At 39.2% G+C, this 26,107-nt stretch overlaps 1 protein-coding gene across 1 annotated transcript in view; it reads right to left on the reverse strand.

Moving 5' to 3' along the window:
• Positions 1-1,656: 1,656 nt before the first annotated feature.
• The window catches only part of THSD7A (thrombospondin type 1 domain containing 7A), a 444,687-nt gene continuing 420,236 nt past the window's right edge, over positions 1,657-26,107 (reverse strand). Inside the window, exons 20-27 of the mRNA XM_065939654.1 lie at positions 25,840-25,985; positions 25,246-25,420; positions 14,019-14,192; positions 10,379-10,474; positions 7,254-7,336; positions 6,694-6,904; positions 4,180-4,267; positions 1,657-3,508 (exon numbers count right to left, since the gene is read on the reverse strand). Of these exons, the coding sequence (XP_065795726.1) occupies positions 3,424-3,508; positions 4,180-4,267; positions 6,694-6,904; positions 7,254-7,336; positions 10,379-10,474; positions 14,019-14,192; positions 25,246-25,420; positions 25,840-25,985 (1,058 nt within the window). The 3' untranslated portion in view covers positions 1,657-3,423. The remainder of the gene's footprint in view (positions 3,509-4,179; positions 4,268-6,693; positions 6,905-7,253; positions 7,337-10,378; positions 10,475-14,018; positions 14,193-25,245; positions 25,421-25,839; positions 25,986-26,107) is intronic.

Genomic DNA, 26,107 nt, shown 5'->3' on the forward strand with positions numbered 1-26,107 from the left:
GTGTTTCATTTTCACTCATTAAGCTTTTCCCCTTCTTTTGAACATCTTAGATATGCGTGTAAACAAAAGCCGTTATTAATATTTTACAATATCTAGCAGAGTGTCTTACGTGTGATAATTCAATAAATATTAGTCTTATTACAGGTACTTTGTGCTTTGCTATAATTAAGAACATGCTTTTATGAACCCCTTTTCAAATTAGCTCTAAGCTACACCGCAGTGTCCTCGAAAAGGCTTTGAAGTAAGGATTATGGTCAGTTTCCTAGACTAGATATTGATGAATGAACAAATCATCCCCTTTCAAGATAGATCAGTTATGCCACTTCTATGCCGTTTAAATGGGAACAGTCCAACAAAATAACACGGTGCCAATATTTTTCTTTTTTTTTTTTCCAACCAAGCAGACCTTCGTACTTACAGAACAGTGATTCTTAACCTTTGTGGGCTCACAGACCATTTTGGTAAGGCAAAAGTGTCAATAGACAAGTTACTACTATATTCCCCTCCTGAGTTCTTAGAGTGAACAGGAGGAATACTGTTTTGATGAAATCCCAGTAAAGTATTTAACTCATTATTGACTTATGCCAAGAACAAAAATAAGGCCATTTTCATGTTATAAACATGAATATAGTAACCTTCATTTGTCCAAGATAGCCTCCCTGTACCTTTCCTAACAAGAGGCCATCTGGTATTTATTTATCCTAATGATGAACTTCCAATATGCTCCCTAATATTAGGTCACACTGAATCTAGATTACTTCATACATGTAACGTTGTAAAAGGTAGTCAATTTATGAATAAGGTCACCTTGCATTTTCATAACATAATTTTGACCTATGAATTCATTTAATTTTAACTTATCTGCTTTCTGAATGAATGCCATTTTATAGTATTATAAGTATAGCATTAGTAGTAACAATTTTTTCAACTCAACAATTTCAAGAGTATTACGTGTGGCATGCATTTCATAAGACTTAGCAAGATTCTTCAAGTAATGGTGGTAGATTCTTTCTCAACCATTTTGGACAAATGGGAGCTCATTTTAATCAAATAAATCAACTTGATTATCTGGGAGACCCCTGAGTACATTTATTGACAATCACAGTTTTAGGGTGATAATATTATTTTTGTCTTCCTCTTTAGTAAGACAGATGAGATGGAATTTGTTTTTATGCCTTTCCTTGTTGAAATCCTTGGTATAAGGCAAAATTCTCATTTTCCTGATAACCTCTTTGCTCAGAAATTGCTTAACACAGGAAATACTGACCAAGGTATTAGTGCATACCACCTTTAATGTTTATTGAAATATGTAGAAATCTGCTTATTCTAATCTATCTTTTGTAATCTTTGCAGATACTCTAGAATGAACAGTAGGGTGAATTCAAACTCTAGTACGAAGGTGAAATACCTTCTAGTCCTAATCACTTGTATACCAACACAGCTATGTTTAAGATAAAATGGCTTGTGATACTTTTTTTTTTTTTAAAGACCTGAACATCTGATGTCCTCCCCTCTCCCAAAGGTTGTTGCCTGAAAAATGGTATTGCTTTTTAATGGCACCTTTTGGATTTTCTTTTCATATGCAAGAAACCGGCCAAGTTAGATATCATTTTACTGTGCCATTCCCAGGGCTACATTTGTGAAAAATATATGACTGTTTTTCGGTTTTGAAATTAAACACTGATCACAGTCAGAGGGCAAATGAGTGAAAACTCAAGATGACGTGATGGAGAATTAGCATTGGACAAAACCTCTAGATCAGCAAGTCGCAATTTGCAAATGTGGCCTGCTGACTTTATAGGAAGTTTTATTGAAAAACAGCCATGATCATTCTCTATGTGCTGTATTGTGTATTGTCTATGGCTGTGTTCCCACAATGGCAGAATGGACAAGCTGCAACATAGACCTGGCTGGAATATTTACCATCTGACTTTTTACAAAGAAAAAAAAAAATGTGCTACCCTTGGTCTAGATATTTAGTGAGGTCCTGGACAAAATATTTATTTTTCTCTTTTGAAAATTCTAGTTTTTGATATCATACATTAAAAAGACTTGCTTCAAATTTTACCACTGAGAAAAACTAAACTATAGATTTTGAAATACATTCCATCTGAAAGTAGGAAAACAAATCTGGGAGAAAAAAAAAAATCAGACCATTTTGATTTCTTTTAGTTACAAAAAATCACCAGTAAGTTATTTTTTTCCATCCGCTCAAAATTAAAAAGACAACCAGCTCCTTTTTTTCTTTTCTTTTCTTTTTTTAACAAAGATAACAAATATAAAAATCTAGTCATAAACAGCCTTCAGAGTACAATTAGAAATTGACTAGAGGGATCCATCTTTTGGAGGGTTAATGAGTTCGGGACTTAAACACTTAAGTTATCGCCATGTCGTTGATATCACAATGGCTGCAGCGATGAGGAAGTATGTATACAGCAGATATAACAGCTAACTCCATCCTGTCGCCATCCCAGCGGAACTTTTACTCTCTTCAGGACACAAGAACTTGTAAATGGCTCCACGACGCTTTGAGCACAGATGTCTTCATCCCATATGAAAAGAGGCAGTTTCTATGGCAATACTGGTTAAGCGCCTATCATGCTGCACTAATATAGTGCAAAAATGTGCCTTCCGTATAGCAAAAAAGATGCAGGCAACCAGTTTGAAAATTAGGGAAAGTAGAAATGTACTGTATTAACACAAGCAAATTAGTTTTCCAGACAATAACCATTGTAAAATACTGAACTTGAGGACTCTTCTAAAGAACTAGTACATGTCCAGCATTCGCACTTTGGAGAGAGACAAGAAGTCTTACAAAAGGGTCTTTGCCTCTGAAATGCAGCTCAGTGAAACTATTATCAACCACCAAGATGCTGAATTTATTCAATGGGTTTTCTGCTCAGTTTAGAGCTTATTTTTAGCCACCATTAAAACTGCTTATTAACAAGTATATAATCTGACATAATAATGTGTATCATTCAATTGAGTAGGCATGTTGTTATGTTTGAATATAGCAGTGTAGAGCTTTTGGTATTAAACTCTTCATGCGAAAATGTTACTAGGGGGTTAACACTGCAGACAGAGAGGCTTGTATCAGGCATCCTAAACTGTTCAATCCCACCGTCATGTTTTTAGAGATGAAGGTGAATTGTCCGTTGGTAGATTTCAGAAAAGATCACATAAAACTCTCAGAATGCATCATGTATCAACTAAATCTAGGATTCTCAGGGCTGATGGTTTCGATGTAAGTGGTACTGTCTTGGTATATCCAATGGCACTGTGATTTTCACTCCTTCCTTAATGATGGTCTTTTAAGAAGTAACACTGTAGTTTAATCCACACAGTTTGAATAGCTTTGTGGCCTCTGGACATCTACAGCAAAGGCAGAGAGCTGAAACTGGAAGCTGCAGGGTAAGTTAAGACTTACATGTCCGCATCTCCATCATAGGCTAAGGTCAAAGGTTTCAGCCGGTTGTTTTGCCTTCTTTGGGGTTTCTTTGGCTTCTTGCTGTAAAAAAAAAAATCAATAAAACTATGAGAAAGAAAATCTTCAATTGTAATTTTTATTGCTTTAAATGAAAAAAAATTGAAACACTGATAAGCCTAAAAATTGCTTAATTGCCTACACTTTCTAAATTCAACCCCCAAATTTGATTTTCTGGTTTCTGAATTCCTCAGTTTTATGCTCTGAGTAAACATGAACCAGAACCCTTCAAGTATATTATTCTGTAAAAGATAAACTATCTAGATATAATTTTTCTGGTTCTAATAATGGAACAATGTTATAGTCATTTATATTTGTCCACAAACTTTTATAAATAACACAACTTATGTTTTAAAAGACAGTTGAATTAGGTATTATCATAATCTCTTCCTCAGTAGTATCTTAATAAAAAATGTACAGTTTACTATAAGTATACAAAGTAACATATGGTGCTTACATAACCAGGGGGAACAATTTATGAAGATGACCTGGGGCAGTTCTGGCTCATATTCAGATATTAAATGGTTCAGATTCACTGGTTTTTAGACTATTCATCTATGCTTATTCAGAAACTCAGATGAACCCTAAATAAATGTGGAATACTTATTTGAGACATTAGATTGCTGTTCCTGGTTATGGCCAATTGAAAGTATTTCCTTAGATCTCCTTAGATTTTTAAATTTTTAAACACTCACCAAGCTAGATAGATCATGGAGACAATGAAGATGAGTAACACGAATGCCCCAGCTGCTACACCGTAAACCCAGGTCTTTAGTCTCCCATCTAAGAAGAATAGATATTGGTCATTAATTTACCTTAGTCTGCTATATATATTACAATCTTTAACTACGACCAATGACCAGTCACATATGACCAAGTTCTTTCAAAACTCAAAATGAATTATTGCTTAGGCAGAGTTAATGATTAATGCAAAGCTGCTATTATTATGTGTTAGATGCTCTTTCATTAAAGATAAATTATCAATGAAAACTGAATTGCAAAATGATAAATAATTTTGTGATTTGAGTTCAGATTTCAAGTTAATATGTCTAAATTTCTACTACTTCCTATATGGACTTTACTTTAAACTCAACATATGTGTTATGCTATATAAATCTTTTCTTCTGATTTTCATTCTATCTTCAGAATGGCAATTGTGAGAAGAAAATAATGCAATTTCAAGAAATTCCTACAACTTTTTTGATGCTGACAGGTATCTAAATGTAAATTTTGTCATTTAAATATTTTTTCAGATGAATTGAAAGTAAATACATTTAACATTTTTGGAATTAATAATCCTTTATCTAGTTTATACTTTAGAGTGTGCCTTAAAATTAATTTGACAATATCATTTGTAAAAATAACCAAGTTTGATTAACACATGAAAAAATCTCAAAATAACTTTTTTTCTATCTTTTCTATTTATGGAATCAGACAAGACAGGAACTTTTTTTTCTAGTTTTATGACAGGAACTTTTAAAATTTGGTTTTCTGGTCTCATTCTCTTTGAACTTCTGTTTTATATTCTGCATAAACTTCAAATGGGTGATAGTATTAATGATTTTGCCTAACTTGTTCTTCAAACCAACATGTATTTTCTGTTATACCCAACCAGCTAAACATTAATTTTAATATTGAAATTATAGATTGGGCAAACTGACCCCACAGAGACTGGTTTATCCAACATTTGAAAGATGTCAAAAGCAAATCAGTACTATGATGATGATGATGATGATGATTTTGCCTAGAGCTGGATCAACTTAGGAGTTCATTCATATGCTGGAAATAAACCAAGTTAATATTCTAGATATTCTTGTTTTCAATTCTGAATATTTTAAAAAACTGAGTGAGTTCAAAATCAAAAGAACTGTTCTACTGTTAGGTTTATCTGTTCTGAGAGAAGTTCAACATATATTTTTGGGTTTTTCAGAAAACAAGAGCAACATCTAATTGTATGCTTTTATAATGTATCCTTTTTAATATATTAAAATGTTCATTTTAGGAAAAGTATAAAATGAAAAATGACAATAATAATATGTTATCTTTAAAAAAACAGTTTTGCTATGAGGAGATCTGCTTGGATTCTTGGTTAAGGGCAAGATTGCAAATGGCCATTTGCTGGTCTGCCATCTCGGACACTGAGGAGAGCCTCCCATGCTTATACAGACAGGTCAGCTTTACAAAATAAATTTTATCTTCAGATCCAAATCTAATAGTCAGGGGTGATGTGGTTATGTATGAATCACCCAAGCAGTGAAAATACTTTTAAAAAATCCCAATAGTGATTCACCAGTAAGGTAAAGTGTTTTGACTCCATGCATTAAAAATACAGTTGTGCCAGCTATGCAGATTCTTTCCTTCCTTCGTCAAGTTCCTAACGGAGTTAGGAAGTAGTTTATGCTTTGCTTTGCCTGGCAATTTCCTCTGGTCATGAAGTGGTGATCCCTCTAGGGTGTGAGGAGAAGTGGCATGACCTGAGTTACATACAGCTCCCGTGGCACATTTTTAAGCACCAGCTTAGTTCCAGGGATGAGTATGTGGCTGAATCAACTGAGGAGACCGAATGTACAGAGTAAGGATAGAATGTGATCAGCCTCCAGGCTTCAAGTCCATTACTAGATACGATATGAGCTGTCTGTTTAATGCCATGGGTCTGGTCAGTCTTCAAGTTGAGACTGTCCCATTGAGACGGGAAGGCTCCACGCCTGTCCCCATGTATCTGGTCCTAGTACAGATTCTGAGTATTTGAGCGTGCAGCTCCAAGCACTGACAGAAATTGGTCTGGCTGCCAAGCGTCCCTTGCATTACTGACCTTCCTATTTAGGGTTCAAATATTTAGCACTCTGTGGTCAGATGGAAAATTCTTGAATGTCTTGTCATAGTTTTGATGTGTTCTAGTTCTGTATGACGACACACTTTCCCCCTAATATTTTCACTGTTAGATTGCTTTAATCAACGTGGAAATAATCTTAAATTTATGACTGAAATTTATCAGTCCTAGAATTTTTCTCAGAAGAGAGCAGATTCATATCTCTGAATTTTGAGTATGATTGCCTTTTTCATAATAATTATAAAAATTATAAGAATATAAGACAGTATCAAAAGAAATGACTTTAGATGACATAATTATCTCTTAAGAAAATGCTTGCTCATTATTGGTTAAATATACAGCCAAGGAATCCCGCATCAGCACGGTCTGGTCACTTCACCTGGCCCAAACGGCTGCAGAAACCAGGTCCTCCCCCGTCCCGCTGGGTTACTGGAGGGCTGGGTTGGATGCACTGCCCGACTGGTTTTCACGTCTCCTCTTTTGTCCTCCACAGTGGGTACCACCATCACGGGGATGAGTGTGCACTGCTCAAGTGTCCCATTGGAAGACATGACTTCAGTGTACCCTTCTTCACAACTGCACACCCTTGTCTGCAGGAGAACAAGACTCACACTGTACATGCGAGGAGATCTTTGTAAGTGTACCACAGCCGACCTGAAGGGCAGGCTTTAAGGGAGTACTGTTCTGGGAATTTACTCCACGTAATTTCTGTCACCACTATGTAAAAAAGAACACACGTTTTTGGTACCTTATACAAATTTATTCTAATTGTAGAAGGAAGTACATTCAAATTTATTTGTACTGATAAAAGAAGAAGTCCCAAAATAGAATTTTTATGCCTCAAGACATTTTTCGGGGTGGGGGGGGTGGATTGTACCAGAAGCAGTGTGGTGACAAATGATGCGGCTGGCTTTTCTACTCTAGTGAATTCACACATACCTCGCTACAGTGTGAGTGGGGTTGACTACACGGTGGGTTACAAGACCTGTCAGCTTCAGGCTGGCGCACCACCAAGCAGCCCCCTGCAGAACAGAAAATCGTATTTTGGTAAGTAGCATCTCTTGCAGTGATTGAAAAAAAAAACCAAACACCACTGTTGTAGACTGGTCTTTGAATCCTGAACCTCCTTGGGAGTCCCACAGACTTCCGAGGGCAGCTGACTGGAACCCCTGGTTAACCCTGACCACTTTATTTAGGAACTTGAGACCCTTCTCATTCAGAGGACACAGCACGGCCACCCCAGCAGGTGCTCAGTAAGTACCTGTTGATTAGATGACTTTATAGCTGATACTTTGAAAGTACTAATTGTCTGCAAGCTAACATCACAGTTTCTGAGACCAAGTCCAACATTCAAACGCAGATTTAATTCTCTTTTAAGGTTAAAATTCTTTCCTTGTCTTGCGAATAAACAGTCTTCAACTTAAGATACCTTTTTGATTTATGTGACAACCTTGTAAATGGATTTTTTATAATACATATTTTGGAGAAAGTCACTAGTTCAGGATTTTTTTTTTTTTTTTTTGGTATATAAGAAAACAAATGCAGCTTCTAAGTGGTATGTCTGCACTGTTGTTTAAACTTGACTCTGCAGTTCTCCAGTGACCCCTCTTATTTCCTCTTTCTTCTCCAGTTTAGTACCAGATATGCCACAGTTGTTACAATGAAGTTTTCAAGATGAGACTAGATGTCATTAAGAAACAGAACTGGTAGCATGTAAAGAATTCATAGTTTCAAACCATACTTGATCAATTTCACAGAATTTCAGCAAAGCAAAAATTTTCCTTTATTTATGGAACTGATGATCCTCTGGAATCTAATTAAAGGTGTTAACTCCTTGCCTTATCACTTAACATTATAAACAAAATATTCACAGAAAAATTGTCATGGAGAAGCAGTTAGTCATTGCAAGGCAGCTGGAGTGAAATGCTGTACTGAAGTTATTATCATGAAACACATGAAGACAAAGGAAAATATTGTGAGTTTCCTGTAAGGACAACTATTCATAAAATTAGAACAATTGATCAGGGTAGGTAATATACTTTACATGCTTGTCTACTTCCCATAAACAGTCTCATCTCTCCTAAAACATGGGAGAAGAATGCATATAGTGTTTTATCACAAATCATTTACACAATCTTTTTTTTGCTATAAAACAGCTTTAGATGGGGATAAATACATGGGATACTCTACTATATGGAAAAGAAATTGAAAATATGATTTCTACAGGTAAGTCTTTTAAAATTTGACTTACCTTTATATTGGGAAATAGCCCCAATTTCAGTGTGAAAAGAACTTGTAATGTGTAGAATAAAAGTCAGACAACGATTATTTGCATCCATATTTGCGAAAAAAAAAAAAGAAAAAAACACTGAAAACTAACAGAATTCGCTGGGAAAGCTGTAAAACTCCTGATTAGTTTAAAGAAGAAGGTAGACATTCATTTTCAACACCTGAGTTGAGTGGTATCCATGCATGCTAATTCACTTCAGTTGTGTCCGACTCTGACCCCGTGGACTGTAGCCCGCCAGACTCCTCTGTCCATGGGGATTCTCCAGGCAAGCATACTGGAGCGGGTTGGCATGCCCTCCTCCAAGGAATCTTCCTGACCCAGGGATTGAACCTGCATCCCTTCCATCTCTTGCACTGGCAGGCGGGTTCTTTGCCAGGAACGCCACCTGGGAAGGACCACCTCTCTAATGTCTTCAGGTTCAGAAAGCCTGAGCTCCTCTTCCCAGAGCTCTGCCTCCCCATGCTACCTCTGAGACTGGCTTGCTTGGATTTTTTTTTTTCCAGAAAATGACACTATCAGAAAGCAAAGGGTTTCCTGGTAGGTGTCTTATCTTTATTATAGATGTGTCCACTGAGAGTTGCTATTATCAAGTGTTTCTTAACCCAGATTGCTCATGTATAAAATCTTATCTTCACAAGAATACAGTTTGACATCCTGCTCTAGCTTTCTTAGGCTGGAAATGCATAATTAGGTTTCAGTAAATGCAAGTAATTTAAAATTCAATATAAAAATTTATGCTTTCCAAAAAGCATATTGATCCCTGATCCTGTCCTCTTACTGTAGATGTTACAATTAAATTTACAAATGGATATTACTCAGAGGCACCAAAATGCACACTACCTTTTTTTCTGCCAGAGGGTCAAAACAATGGCAGCAAGTCAGCAGGTCCTCTGAATAGTTAGCGCGCAACCCTCAGGCTACACTACAGAGAGTCCTGTGGACAGATCTCCAGAAATACGTTGTTGCAGACACCAGGGGCCCATTTCTGGGTCCACAGGCTTGACGCTGAGGTTCTCGTTCTGACCTTAGTTCCTTGATATGGAAATTTTTGCAGGGTGGCTCACTCTATCTCTGGAGTCAGTTTTCTTCCCTCTTCAAAGGTCTTTGGGATCCCTTGCATTTACTGGACTTAGATAAGGAAACTTCTAGTAATTGTAGATTAATTCTATGGGGTCTGTTCGGGTCAAAGGGAATCCAAAAAGAAGCTCCTCATTTGGATGCCTCCTTTCAACGTATAATGAGGTTTGAGTGGGGACAGAGTGGTACAGTGCCTACTCATATCCTCTGAGCTTGAGTTTTATACCAATAGGTCTTGTATCTTAGTTAATTATAAAAAACTAGAGGTCACAGATTTCTGAATTTAAGCAAAATATTTGGGTTTGTATAATCATATTCTCTTGGCAATATTTTTAGACTGCATATATTGCCTCTAAGGCACAGAAACAGATATAGTCAACAAAACACTGACTTTTTAGCATGTAGTAAGTTATTAATATATGAGATTTTTAAGGAAACAATCTGACATTTACTTATAATAGTAATTTATTAGAATTAGACAGTAATATCTAAAATGGCTGGGTGAGGCGGAATTTAATCGAAACATTTAAAAGTAAAATAATTTATCACTGGTCATCAGGTACAAAGCTCAGGTGTTGTGAATTCAACCACATGTGGAATCCTGAAGGAATATCTGTTTTCTTAATTATTTTCTTTAACCAATTACATGTGTGTTACAGGAAGACTCTCAAAGAACAAAGAGGAATGGAAGGTTTACCTGTTACATTTACACCATCTGATCTCTGACACCAGACTGTTCGGGAAGAGCCCTTCCAAGCACTGGCCATCCATTTATACTCGTAACACTGCCCATCTGCGGGGCAGAAGACACATTAACAGAGGCATTCTGCAGGCCAGGGGGACAATCATGGAGACAGGTATTAACGAAACATTTATAAACAATTGAAAAGGGATAAAAAGTCCATCCTGAATGATTCAAACCTGAAGTCACCATCCTGAAGTTGCCATATAGATGTTACAAAATTTCAGATGCATGCCTAAATGTCAACTAATTTTCCAAGTCGGCTACAATACTATTTGATGTGAACCCAGATTTTCAATTTAAATTTATGTTTTATTTAAAGCATTATATCAGGCATACAAATAAAGACAGAGAATAACTGAAAAAATATATTCAACTACCCATCTTTCAATTTGAACAAATATTACCATTTAGTCATATTTGCTTTAGTTTTGTTTGTTGATGAGTAAAAAAAATTAACAAACTTGATGTCCTATTATATTTCTTCCTGATCTCCCTCCATGTCTGTCCTGCAATATGGACTATTTTGAAGTAGATACAAGCATTTCTGTGACAGGCTTTCTATTCTTTGAATATAACTATAATAAAAATATATGTAATCCATAAATGACTTTCAGCATTATTTTTAGGCAGTTTTAAAATTTAAAAAGCATTATACTGACACATGATACATATCTTTTTGAAACTTAATAGTCAATGTTATAGATGAAATATTTCTATGTGATTTTTTAATACAGACACAGTCAATTAATTTTAACTGCTACATAGAATTCCGTGATACTAACCACTACAGTTTATTTCCTCTATGGGTGGACTTTTAGGCTGTGTTCAGTTTATGCTATTACAACAGTGCCTCAGTGGTCAGCCTGTGCAAGCCTCCTAGTGCTTCTTTAAGGTAAATATTTAGAAGGGAAATTTCTGGGCATTACTGTACAGATAGCTGAAACTTTACTAAGCACAGCTCATTTTTTTCTTTAAATGGTGACAGTTTACATACTCCCCAGCAGTGAATAAGAGTTACTATTACTCTAAACCCTCACAAACATTTATAAGTTTCAGATTTAAATTTCTTGTCAGTCTTGCGAGTGTGGAAAGCTATCTTGTCATTTTAACTTGCAGCCATCACCAAAGCTATCAAACAGTAAGGAAAATGTTTTGCAGCATTCAGATTTCCTCTTGTGAACTGTGTATGTGTATCTTCTGGTTCTCCCCAACCCTTCTACTGAAATCTATGCCTTTTCTGAGTTGTGGGAACTTTTGATTCTAGAATAACAGTTCTCAGATGATGGTCCAGGGACCAGGGATGCCTCTGGCATTCCCTCAGAGTATGTGTGTGAGGATTTTCCCCTCCAACTACACACCTGGGTAAGTAAGCCTGGACTGCCTTCACATACAGAAACTAAACTAAGATGGCAATATACTGAATGCAGAGGCAGATAAGAGAATCCAGCTGTCTTTTGTTAAGCCAGGTGTTACAGAGATGTGAAAAAGTGTAAAACAAGACCATGCTTGTCATTAAAGTTACTTTCTTTTTGCTTTGGAAAATAGTTATTTTTCGGGAAATATGATAACATACAATTGATTTGTGATTGTTTTAAGCAAGTTATCAAATATTTAAAAACTTAACAGTTGTCATTTTTCAGCGTGCAAAAGTTTGATATATATACATCAAAGAAAAGCCATTTGGGGTCCTCCACAATTTTGCAACTGTGAAATTGTCTTGGAATGCTGAAAAATTTTAGGATAAGTGTTCTAGACACTAATTCCTTCAGACTGACTTTAAATATATTTTCTATGTCTGTGGCTTGTCTGGTAACCTTGTTTATGATCTATTTTACTACATGTATGTGCTCAGGCGCGTCTGACTCTTTGTGACTCCATGGACTGTAGCCCGCCAGGCTCCTCTGTCCATGGTATTCTCCAGGCAAGAATACTGGAGTGGGTTGTCATGCCTTCCTCCTGTTTCACTATGTAGAGGATTTTAAATTTTGATTTAAAAGTATTTTTATTGTTTACTATTTTTGTTTGTGATTTTGCTGTTGTACTGGGGAGATTTTTCTCATTTTTTTCCTACCTAACTTTGTTTCATTTCTTAAGATTTCACATAAATGGGAGTTGTTTAAATTTTTAGTAAGACTCAAAATTAAAGCCATTAGGTTTTAGTGTGTGTGCATGTGTGAGCCTATCTGATACACTTGGGTTTTAATGTTACAGAATCTATGGTTTGCTTCTCCATTACTCTCAATAAATAACATTCTAAATAGCTGTCAAGTTTTTATATTTATTAGCAAAATGTATTCACAGAAATTATACTTTTAAAACACTATCAGTATTATAACTTTGTCCTCTTTTTTTTTTTGTTTCATTGAGTTTTCCATGAGTGGTCTACTTTGTTTGATCAAAAAACAAGCTATTGGTTTTACTGATTATCTTGGTTATTTTCTATCTCACTGAATTTGTATTTATCTGTATTGCTTATACTCTATCTCCCTTTTCTTTCTTTTTTTTTAAAAATTGAGTTGAAAGTCAAGCTTATATTACACTTTTCTCTCTCCTGTATAAGCACGTAAGGCTTTAAATTCCCTTCTAAATACTTTCCTGCTGCACCCTGCATAACATTTGATATCTAATGCTCTAGAAATGTAGCGTTCAGTTTTTAGTTCTGTGGGGGCATGAGAGAATTTCTTTGAAATTGTTGTTGCTGATTCCTAATTATCATTATGGGGTAAACAATTCTCTTTCTTTTCTTAGGAATTAACTCATCCATTGTAACTGCTGTCTTATTTCTCCTTCTTTACTTACCCTGTCCCCAGAATATGGTTGGTAAATTTGAGAAAATGTAATCAATAAGGTGGATAATTCAATAATTCTTGGGTTAAGTCATCTAGCTCAGGTGACTTTTATTCTAAGCATTGTTCTCCAAAATTCTAAGCTTTCCTCAACTTTTCAGTAACATAGATTTTGGCCCTTCTTTACTAATATATGTCATGCTCCTTAATTACTTCAGAACATAAGCAAGGATGAGAAGGTTTTTTGTTGAGCAAGACATTCTCTGCTAGGTAACAATAATGCTTTGTGGTTTTTGTAAATGTGATGTATTGCTTATATTGGATTCATGACTCTGTGTATACACATACACACACAGACACATAAACATATATTTTTATATATTCTGTATGTAAAATTCAGACCAATCCTTACCAGTACTTTATCAATTTCTGAGAATATAGTAAAATGTCTCATTTTGCTATTTCTTTGTAATTCTTCTTTTGATTTAAATAAACTGAGGATATTTTTAGATTCACATTGGATCAGGATTGTTATAGGTATGTACAAACAACATGCTCCAAATCTTAGCTTTCTTTAACTCATAAAACTTAGAGATACTTTTAAGTATTTCATACCTAACTTATGAAGGGTGGCAAGACTCTTCTCTGAATCTTTAGAATTCAGAATCATACCCTTAACCTAATTCTCAACTTTTTAAAAGTGAGATTTTAGCAAATTTCCTTATCTAACAGAAAAATTTACACTTTTTCTTTTGCTTATTAACACAACACTAAAATAAATAGGTGTTATGAATGGTCACACTCACCATCACATGATTTTGTTTCCAGCTGCTGCTCTGGGCACAGATGTTGGTTCTCTAGTTCTTGTATAATCACCGCTCTGGAACGGACCTGTATTCCACCAAAACCGAGGTCCTCACCATTCACACAGGTCAGCTGACACAGGCTCCAGGAAGACCAGTCCTTCAAATAACAGTCCCCTGCAAAGCACAGGTTGGTAGTTTATACCCTTATCTGTAAAGAATAGCCAGCCAGATCATCATTTTATGTTTAAGCCAATTAAGCATTGTTTTTAGCTATGCCAGTCACACATGATATCGGTAAGATGTATATTCAGTTTAGTCGCTCAGTTGTGTCTGACTCTTTGTGACCCCATGAATCGCAGCACGCCAGGCCTCCCTGTCCATCACCAACTCCCGGGGTTTACCCAAACTCATGTCCATTGAGTTGGTGATTCCAGCCGGCTGTCTCATCCTCTGTCGCCCGCTTCTCCTCCTGCCCCCAATCCCTCCCAGCATCAGGGTCTTTTCCAATGAGTCAGTTCTTCGCATGAGGTGGCCAAAGTATTAGAGTTTCAGCTTCAACATCAGTCCTTCCAATGAACACCTAGGACTGATCTCCTTTAGGATGGACTGGTTGGATCCCCTCGCAGTCCAAGGACTCTCAAGAGTCTGTTTATACATTTGTGCTAATAGTGTTATTTTCTGAGTAGATATTACTGAGTATAAGCTCTGTGTTGTTCAATGATATCAAATGTAAACTATGTTTAAAGCAGCTCATCTGTCATGATTCCCCTTATTTTAAATGACAACAATACTGAATTAACACCAACTACTATAGCTCTTGTCATTATCATCATAAAGAGATTTACTAAGCACTTGGTACTATTAAAAGAAAATATAAATAGACATAGGTCTTGTTATCTAGGTATTCAAGATTTTGAAGAACTTGAAGTCTAAGGCTTGGTTCCTATTTCTTCCCAAAGTTGTGGAGGTGAGACAGCCGACCAGTCTGCTCTGGTGTGGCAATAACGCACACAATTTCCTCTGACCTGTATCTTCAGTCTACTTCCGCCACTTTCTTCAATTATATACTGAAGAATAATATATATGCAAAATGATGACACAGCATAAGTGCACAGACAGCTGAATTTTCACAATCGGATTAAATACCCATGTAAGCAACCTTTAAATCAAGCGACAAAGCGTTCTCAGAATCTCAGTAACCCTCCCCATGCTATGCATGGAGTGGAACCACATGCACTTTCTAATGTTTGGTTTCTTTCACTCATTTATGTTTGTGAGATCCATCACAATTTGCTCATTGCTACTGCTGTGCTTTATTATATAAACATACCACCATTTACATATCCATTCTACTATAGATGGGCGTGTATAGAGTTGTAAATTTTTCTCTTTATGAATACTGCTGTTGTGAACATTTTAGAATGAGTCTTTTGGTGAACGTACATAGTATTTTGGGGGGGTATATAACTAGAAATTAGTTATAGTTCTGTAGGAATTGTTGGGTCATAGTACGTGTTCATCTTCAACCATTTTCAGAACAGGGAAAACTTAATGAAATACACCTTTCCCATACACTAATTCATTCTTTAGGACACTGCTTGATGATACTGTTCAGAGGGTACAGTACCTTTTGATAAATACAGATCCATAAGAAGTTCTTATCACTTTAGTTATTTCTGCCATATCACCTAATTTATATTGCCTTATATTATGCTGAAGATGCCTAACGTTAGCACAAAGTTGCCTGGAGATCTGATTAATGAAAAAACTTCTTGTGCCAGGATTAAGAAGTTCTGGAAAGATATGAATTATTGACAAACAGATACATGTATTATACTAAAGTGGAGTGATTTTTGTAGGTCTTTATTATCATGTGTCATTATTACTCTATGTAATGTCATCCTAAAATGAAGGCAATTCTAGTAAATTTTGGAATTGCTCGGGAGAAAGAAACTAGTAAGAATTTTTAAGCGGTCAAAGAAAGTTTTAGAAATATTTATATCCCTTAGCAAATGCTACTTTTGGGTCACTCAGTTTTTAATTATACAGGAGAAACTATTAAAAATGATATAGAGGAACTCCTGTCAATATGAGTGTAGTATAACTTCATCTCAGAGGCTGCAAACTTCATGGAAGTGTAAAACACACCTTTTTACTACTAGGCTTAAGTTCTCTTCTCATATCACTTGACGTAGTGTATTTTGACACAAAACTCAATCTTTTAATGTTAGTCTGTGAATTATACAATTAGCACTCCAAAATAATCTATGTCAAGCTCCCAAGATTTAATAACAGTAAAAGAGTGTGAGGCACTGACTTACATAAAATATATTTTTATATTTTGCCATATAAACCACTATAATAATAAAACTACACTCTGCCAAAGATAATTACAACTGTTTGAAATGCATTTGCCACCTCAGTATCCTACTCTTTAAGCTTATTAGCTCATATGTTGCTAGCTTTTAAAACCCATCATTGGAAAAAATTAGCACGAGAGGAGTGGAAATGAATAGATTGTAATTTACAACAGGAGCCTCCCACTGGATTTCTAATTTGCTTTAATTAAACTGGTGAATTGCCCTGTTCTATGTTACTATGAGATCTTGAAATTTTTCAAGTTGTTTACAACAAATTTTATATTGGAGTGTAGTTAATTAACAACGAGGTGTTAGCTATAAGTGCACAGCGAAGTGATTCCCTGTCCTGTACTAGTATCCATTAGTTTTCAACTTCTTCTCCCATTAAACTGTTACAGAAAACTAAGCCAAGTTCCCTGTGCTACACAGCGAGCCTTGTCAATCATCTGCAGAAGTGTGCACACGTCAATCCCAAGCTCCCAATCCACAGCCCAACCCCTCCCCCCGGTAACCAAGTTTGTGCTCTTGTGAGTCTGTATCTGGCTTGTAAATAGTTCATTTGTATCTTTCTCTTAGATTCCACATGCATGTGAGCACCATATGGTATTTCTCCTTCTCTGACTGACTTCACTTATACCAGTCTCCAGGTCCATCGCCGTTGCTGCAGGTGACATCGCTTCGCTCTTATTAGCGGCTGAGGAACATTCCCTTGTGTGTGTGTACCGCACCGTCTTTGTCCATTCCTCCGCCAGTTACATCAACACCTAGGTTACATCCAGGTCTTGGTGATTGTAACCACCACCACAAAGAACGTAGGCGTGCATGAATCTTCTTTGAATTATGTCCAGGAGTGGGATTGCTAGATCATACGGTAGTTCTATTTTTAGCCTTTTAAGCAGCTTCCATAACGCACCCCTAAAGGGCTGTACCAACTTATATGTCCACAAACAGTGTGGGAGGGTTCCCACCTCTCCACACTCTACAGCATTTACTGACGGCAACTTTACACCATGGCCGGTCTGACAGGTGGCAGGTGATGCCTCCTTGAATTAATTTGCCCTTCTCAGATACAGAAACCTCAGCAGGACAGATTTGAGAGCCTGGGATTTGTCTGGGGTGGGGGGGTTGGCTGGTGAAGGGACGTGGGCAAGAAGTAACGACACACAAGCCCGTGGGCGTTTGTTCTGGCACATTCCACCCTCATTCAGAACCCAGAGCAGCACTTTCTGCAAGTCTACGGGGCCCCAATCAGCAGAGTCGGGAATGACGACATGCTGCCCCTTGTGGCCATTTTGAGTAACAGCAACTTTAAAACGTGCACAGGGGCACTTCAAACTCCCAAGGTCTGCGGGACTGGAAGACTCCTCCCTTCAAGAAATGCCCTGGGGTACATAATAGAATAACAATTCAAAACAGGGCAGGCTTTTAAGAAGCCAATTTCAACAGGTAACTTTACTCACTGTGTAAAAGAAAAAAATGACCTAACACAGATCCTCAACATTGTCCATCACTAGAGGAATGCAAATCAAATCTATACTGAGGGATCACCTCTCACCTGTCAGTGAGGCAATCATCAAAAAGTCTAAAAACAGTAACTGCTGGAGCGGGCCAGGAGAAAGGGAACTCTCCTCACTGCTGCTGAAAACGTAAACTGCTAACAGCCACCATGGAGAACAGCATGGGGTTTCCTTAAAAACCTAGAGACACAGACGCCACATGGTCTGGGATATTTACACAGCGCTATATACACAGAGGAGGACCTGCCAGTGATCATTCTAGGTGAATTATGTCAGACACAGGAAGACAAATATCATACAGTATCGCCTATAGATGGAATCTAAAAAATTGACACCAAAAACATTTACAAGGAGACTCACAGTCTTGGAAGAACCACTCAGGATTACTGAAGGGGAAAGAGCGAAGGCAGGGTTTGATCAGGATGTTGGGATTAATACATACACACTCAAGTGTCTTAATAAAGAGCATCACCAAGCGACTACAGCATAGCACAGGGAAACCCCCTTAACCCTTCAGCGTACACGAGAGAGGCAGAGCATCCCTGAGAGACCGGATCTTCATCCCTGTATACCTCTTCAAGCTGTCGTACCCTACAACCAACTCAACACTGGAAAGCAGCTATACTTCAGTAGAAAGTAAACATTCATGTGATAAATACAATGAATTGCCCTCAGGGCCCAGTGATCTGGGCTGCTGCCGCATCCCTGGAGACAGAGCAGCCTTGGGTCCAAGGATGGACTGTCCTGGGTCTGAGAAGGATATGCCAGCAACTGAGCCCCCGTAGGACCTGTAGTGGGGGCCTTCCTGGTGGCTCAGCCGGTAAAGAATCCACCTGCAATGCTGGAGACCCTGTTGGATTCCTGGGTTTGGACGATGTCCTGGAGAAGGGATAGCCTACCCACTCCTGGGCTTCCCCGGTGGCTCATATGCTAAAGAATCTACCTGCAATGAGGAAGACCTGGGTTCAACCCCTGGGTCAGGAAGATCCCCTGGAGGAGGGCATGACAACTCACTCTAGGGTCCTTGCCTGGAGAATCCCATGGACAGAGGAGCCTGGCGGCTACAGTCCCTGGGCTCACAGAGCCCTCTGTGACTGAGTGACTAAGCTTCGCACCGCAGGACCTGTAGTGTCTGTCCCCTCTGGATGAAAGCACAGTCTCGGGCCCCAGACTGGCCCTCCACAGCCACACCACACCTAAGGTGCCCAGAGGATGGTGAACCCTTGGGCTGGAGGAGCTTTGCAAAGATATCTGCTCTCCAGGGCTCCCGGTGGTGGGGTTCCTACCTCCAGATTCCTTCCTTAGAGGCGTCCAACTTAGAGACAGCACTCTCTGCAGGGAAGAATCGAAGGTTTGGGGGTTTGTCAGGCAGTAGGGGTGAAAAATGATGGGCAAGAAGTAATGAGACAAGCCTGTGGGTGTCTGTTCTGGCACGTTCCACACTCACAACTCAGAGTCTGGTTCAGCAATAACCGGAGATGGGGAAGCGCTGCCACACTGTGGCTGATTCTGGTAACAGCAGCTTCAGGACCAGTGCTGGGGCACATTCAACTCAAAAGGCCTGCAGGGCTATAAACATCTACCCTGCAGTCATGGCCCGGGGTGCATAACCGACTAACACAGAAACAGGGCACGTTTTAAAAAAGCCAATCTCAATAGGTAAATGTTAATCACACTCTTTAAAAGGAAAAAAAAAAAAAAACACCTACAAAGATCCTTATCAGTGCCCACTAAGAGAAGGACAAATGAATCTACACAGAGGCATCACCATCAACTCTGACCCATCAGAATGGCCATCACCAAAAAGGCTACAGAGAGGAAGTGCTAGAGAGGTTCTGGAGAAAAGGCAACCCTCCTGCAATGCTGCTGAAAACAAAGGTGGTAACAGCCTCCCTGGAGAACAGCAAGGAGATTCCTTAAAACCCAGACACAAGTACAGTACGGTCCAGAAATCCCACTTCTGGGTGTACACTTGGAGCAAAGTATAACTGGGAAAGACAACATGCACCCCAACATTCATTGCAGCACTATTTACAGTAGCCAGGGCACGAAGGCAACTGTAATATCCTTTCAGAGATGATGGGTCAAGAGGATGTGGGTGTGTGTGGGTGTGTGTAGGTGTGTGTGTGTGTGTGTGTGTGTATAAAAGAGAATGCTACTCAGCCATTTGAAGGAACACAGAAGGACCTACCAACGATCATTCTAGATGAAGTACATCAGACACAGGAAGACAAAGGTCATAGGGGATCAGTTATAGATGGAATGTATAAATTGATACAAAAGAACTCCTTCACAAAAGATAAAGACAGTCTTGGAAATACCACTCGGGGTTACTGAAGAGGAAAGATTGGGGGTTGGGTGGGGAGGGTTTAATCAGGACTTTGGGATTAACATATATACACACTCAGATATCTCTAAGAGCATTAACAAGGGCCTACGTTACAGCAGAGGGAAGCCTACTCAACACTCTAATACCCTATAGGGGAAAAACATCCCCCAAAGATGAGATATTCATCTATCTTATCGAGTTGCTGCACACCTACAACAAACTCAGCATTGGAAATCAACTGTATTTCAAATAAAATTTTTAACTTGATGAATAAAATGAATGGCCTCCTATATTCCTCTCGGGCCTCTGGGAGCCGGGCTGCTGCCACATCCCTGGAGCCTGATCAGCCTTGGGTGAAAGGCTGGACGGTCCTTGGATATGCCAACAAGTGAGTGTCCCTAGGACCTGTAGTGTTTGTTCCCTCCGGGTGGAAGCAGAATCTCGGGACCCGGGCCGGCCCTCCACAGCCACACCAAGCTGAGGGCACCCAGAGGAGGTTGGACCTTCTGGGCTGGAAGACCTCTGAAAAGTCATCTGGGCCCTAGGGCTCCCAGTGGTGGGGTTCTTACCTCCAGATTCCATCCTTAGAGCTGCCTGACTTAAAGATGACAGCACCTTCGGAAGGGCAGAATTGAAGTTTGGGATTTGTCCAGATTGCGGGTGAAGAATGATGGGCAAGAAGCAATAACACACAGGCCCTTGGGTCATTGTTCTGGCACATTCCACTCTGATTTACAACCCAGGACACAATCTTCTCTGACTCTGGTGCCCCAATAACCAGAGAGCGGGAAAGAAGAGGTGCTGCCGCCTCGTGGCCGTTTCCAGGAACAACAACTTTAAAAACTGGTCAGGGGCTCTTAAAATTCACAAGGCCTCTGGGTCTGTGGATGTCTCCTGCCCTCAAGAAATAATCATGTCACAATTTGAAACAGGGGAGGCATTCAAGAAGCCCATTTCAACAGGTAAATTTTACTCACACTCTTAAAGAAAAAAAGCACCGACAAAGATCCTTACTAGTGCCCACTGTCAGACAAAGCAAATCATATCTCATAGAAGTATCACCTCTCATCTGTCAGAATGGCTATCGTCAAAAAGTCTACAAACAGTACGTGCTGGAAGGGGGCTGCAGAAAAGGGAACCCTTCTGCACTGCTGCTGAAAATACAAATTGCTAACAGCCACTGTGGAGAACAGCATCGAGTTTCCCTGAAACCCTAAAGACACAGATACATTATGGTCCGGAAATCCCACTCCTGGGTGTGCATCTGAAGAAAAGTATAACTGGAAAGAGCAAACCCCACTGTTTGTTGGGGTTTCAGTATAACTGGAAAAATGTTCGAGGTAACTGGGCAAATCAAACCACCCCAGTGTTCACTGAAGCACTATTTACAATAGCCAAGACATGAAGGCAATCCCATGTCCTTCCAGAGATGAACAGAAAAAGGTGTACTTATGTACAAGGGAATGTTACTCAGCCATCTCAATGAATAAACTAATGCCATTTTAGGAACATAGAAGGACTTACTGATGATCATTCTAGGTGAAGTACATCTGATAGAGAAAGACAAATATCCTGCTTAAATCATGATGCTGGGATTAACATGTGGTGGTGGTGATTTAACAGCTAAGTGGTGTCTCAGTCTGGAGACCTCATGTAGCCCATCGGGCTCCTCTGTCTATGGGATTTCCCAGGCAAGAATACTGGAGTGGGTTGTCATTTCCTACTCCAGGGGGTCTTCCTGACTCAGGGACTGAACCTGTGGGTCCTGCACTGGCAGCTGGATTCTTTACCACTGAGCCACCAGGGAAGCTTTGGAGATAATATTGTTGTTGTTCAGTCACCCAGTCGTGTCCAACTCTTAGTGACCCCATGGACTGCAGCACGCCTGGCCTCCCTGTCCCTCACCATCTCCTGGAATTTGCCCAAGTTCATGTCCACTGCACTGGTGATGCCTTCCAGCCATCTCATCTTCCATTAACACTCAAATATCTCAAAAAAGAGCATCAACAAGGAGCAGTGTGTGGTATACCACAGACAACCCTACTCACCACTCTCATACCCCAGCAGGGCAGAGCATCCTCAAAAGACCAGATACTCATCTATGTATATCTGCATCTAGTTGCTGTCTACCTACAACAAACCCCGGGACGCAACTACATTCCAACAGAAAATAAGTACTAATTTCACAAGTAAAATGAGTTGTCTCCTATATTCCCCGTAGGGCTTGGTGACCCTGGCTACTGTTACACCCTGGAGCCTGAGCAACCTGGGTCCCCCAACTGGGCTATCCATGGTGCTGAGGGAGGTGATAGCAACGCGCCAGCAAACGAGCCCCTGCTGGACCCGGAATGCTTGTGCCCTTGGATAAAGCACGGTGTCCAGGCTAGGGGCCAGCCCTCCACAGGGATACCTATTGCACCCAAAGGATGGTGGGCCCGTGGGGCTGGAAGAGCTTTTAAAGTTATCAGGTCTCCATCGCTCCTGTTGGTAGGGTTCCTGCCTCCAGTTTCCTTCCTTTGAGGTGACCAACTCAGAGATGACAGCGCCACTGGCAGGGCAGAGGTGAAGGGTTTGGGATTTGTCCAGGCAGGCGGGAAGAGCACAGGCAGGAACTAATGAGCCACAACCCTTGAGTCTTTTTTCTGTTACATTCCACTGTCATTTTCAACCCAGGATCGGGACTTTCTCTAAGGCTCTGGTGCCCCAATAACCAGAGTTTGGAAAGAATAAATGCTGCGGCCTTGTGGCCATTTCTAGAAAAAGCAAATTGAAATCTTGATTTGCTCAGCAGCACTAAAAACTCAGTAGGACTGTAGGGCTGTAAGTGACTCCTGCTTTAAGACAATGGCCTGGGGTACATAATTGAATAACAACTCAAAACAGGGCAGGCTTTCAAAAAGTCAACTTCAACAGGGAAATTTTACTCATACTCTTTAAAAGAAAAAAAGCACCTACAAAGGTCCTACCTACAGCCTATTGTTAGAGAAAAGCAAATTAAGGACCTCCCTGGTGGTTCAGAGGTTAAGAGTGTGCCTTGCACAGGTTCGATTCCTGGTCTGGGAAGATCCCACATGCCAGGGAGCAGCTAAGCCCATGCACCACAACTGGAGCTCATGAGATGTTCAGCTACTGAAGCGTGGGCACCCAGGACCCAAGCTCCACAACAAGAGACGCCACCGCAATGAGAAGCCCGCACACCGCAACTAGAGAAAGCCTGCATGCAGCGACAGAGAGCTAGCACAGACAGAAAAAAAACCCAGAAACAAACAAATAAACATATATATTTTAAAAAGGCAAATCAAATCTACACTCTACACTGAGGTATCACCTCTCACCTGTCAAAATGACCATCATCAAAAAGTCTACAAAGAGCAAATGCTAGGAAGGGCCTGGAAAAAAAGGGAACCTTCCTACACTGCTGCCGAAAACCTAAATTGCTACCAACCATGTGGAGAACAGCATGGAGGTTCCTTAAGAACCTAAAGACACAGATACTGTATGGTCTGGAAATCCCACTTTGGATCTGTGTCCAGAGAAAAGTATGACTGGAAAAGACACACCCACCCCAAAGTTCACTGCATCACTATTTACAACAGCCAAGACATGGAAGCTAAATGTCCAGGAAGAGAAAATGCACAAAAAACATGTACATACATACAATGGAATACTACTCAGCTATAAAACAGAATGAAATAATGCCATTTGCAGCAACAGGGAAGGACCTGGAGATTATTGTATTAAATGAAGTCAGTCTGACAGAGAAAGACAAATATCACATGCTATCATTTATATGTGGAATCTAAAAAAATAACACAAATGAACTTATTTCTAGAACATGGACTCATAAACTTCAAAAATAAACTTGTGGTTTTCAAAGGAAAAAGGTGAGAGGGAGGGATAAATTAGGAGTTTGAGATTAACATATATACACTACTATCTATAAAATAGGCAGATAACAAGGACCAATTTCCCTATAACAAAGGGAAATCTACTCATCATTTTCAAATAATCTATTTGGGAAAAATATCAAAGTGTATATGTACATAACTGAATCACTTGGCTTTACACCTGATACTTACACATTATTGTAAATCAATTATACTCCAATAAAAAATAGCAATTAAATGTAAAAAGATAGACAATTTATACCCAGTCTTGTTCTTTTCTAGCCCACAAATATATTGCTGCCCCTTGATCTTAAGGCCCAAGGTCATGCTTGACAATGCAATTATTTTGACTCTATCTGCCTTTGGGTGCTCTGCATGAACCCAAATTCCTCATCATTGACATATCACTTCCTGCTAGCTATTTCTACACCACTTGATACGCAACATTTCAATTGCTTGCACTCCTGTGTCCAACGTTGAGCCACAATGATTTCTTTGAAAGTTTTCTCACAAAGCATTATTTTTTCTTACTTTTGAATGATAATTTAGCTGGCAGTAGAATTTTAGGTTGTTGATTATTTTGTATCACATTCTGAATATATTCCATTATCTCTTGACTTCCATCTAACTAAGAAATATCTGTTATAATTCTGATTGTCTTCCAGTTGTGGGTAGTCTGCTTTTTTCTTTCTGAATGCTTCATAAATTCTCTATTTTCCTACATTTTATGTTTTCACTACAGGGTATCTAGGTGTGAATTTGCTGTACACTGTAGCTTTCATTATGACTTAAATCCTTCTCTATGCCTTATGTGTATAAACACTGCCTCTCTCTCATTCTCCGTTGTCTCTTTCTGGAAATCCTGAATACATATGTGTTCTGCCATTCTTTGCAGATGTTAAAACTCAGGGGGTGAGTGTCAATAGAGGCTCATGTGGAACTGGGCTTCACCCCCAGCTGGCAAGAAGGAGGCAGTGCCACTTCATCCACACTACAGCCTCCAGCTGTTTGCACAGGTATTACTGAATGAGAAGACTGTTGACATCTCTTACCTTGGGCTTACACATGCAACCCCTTCACCGTGGTCCTGGTAAGGAATGGCCAAAAGTATGAATTCTGTTTTGCTGTTGTTACCTGGGCAAGGCTGGGTGCAGGTTTCTTCGAGAACCACTTTTTTATTACCATCTATAGTGGGTTCAATATCAGTGCAGAATTCTTCATCTACCACTTTGCTGAAATTGTCAGCTGACCCATCACTCACAACACAAGAAATATTCCTTGTTCTGGTCCCTTCGCCACACTGAGCATCCTGAAATGGAGGAAGAAATGACTAATCAGGAAAGAAAATAATTCATTAGTTAGCTTATCGCTCAACAGTCATCTCTGCACCACTGATTATGATTTATGAGCAGTTTAAGGAGCATCTGAAACCCTAGGGAAGAAGTCCTGTAGGGCATTAGCTATAAAGCATACCATGAACAATTTATTTGTTTTCTAGCCAAAGACAGGCAAATAAATTTTCATTAAAATGGATCAGTCTCCAAATGGTTTTAAAATACGGGACAGGAAGTGCTTGTTATCAAAACTAATTAAACAGCTATGAAATGGCAAGGTACTAAAATCTCTAACAAGAAACATGCCATCTGTAAGCTCTGAGAGGGATTTCTAAAACCAAGTCTCTGCAGATAAAGAATATACATTTCCAAACCACTTCTTGAGACTGATTACCTGCACTTGGCATGCAGACCACGGGCCATACCGCCACTGATAACAGGGCTTCACTGGGCAAGGCTTGGACTGTTCCATCAAGGCAGGACATGGTCTTCCATCACCCTGAAAGGGCTGGGTCACTGTTCGTCTTCGGATCATTTTTCCTTAAAAGATACAACGCGACACACTGCTAGTAATATACTATATTATCAAGCATGTATCTTTCTCAGAGAAGGGGTCAAAGACATTTCTCCTGAGATTTGAGGAACAAGAAAGGTTTAGATGT

The sequence above is a fragment of the Muntiacus reevesi genome, chromosome 6, assembly GCF_963930625.1.
Source record: "Muntiacus reevesi chromosome 6, mMunRee1.1, whole genome shotgun sequence".
NCBI classification, from domain to species: domain Eukaryota; kingdom Metazoa; phylum Chordata; class Mammalia; order Artiodactyla; family Cervidae; genus Muntiacus; species Muntiacus reevesi.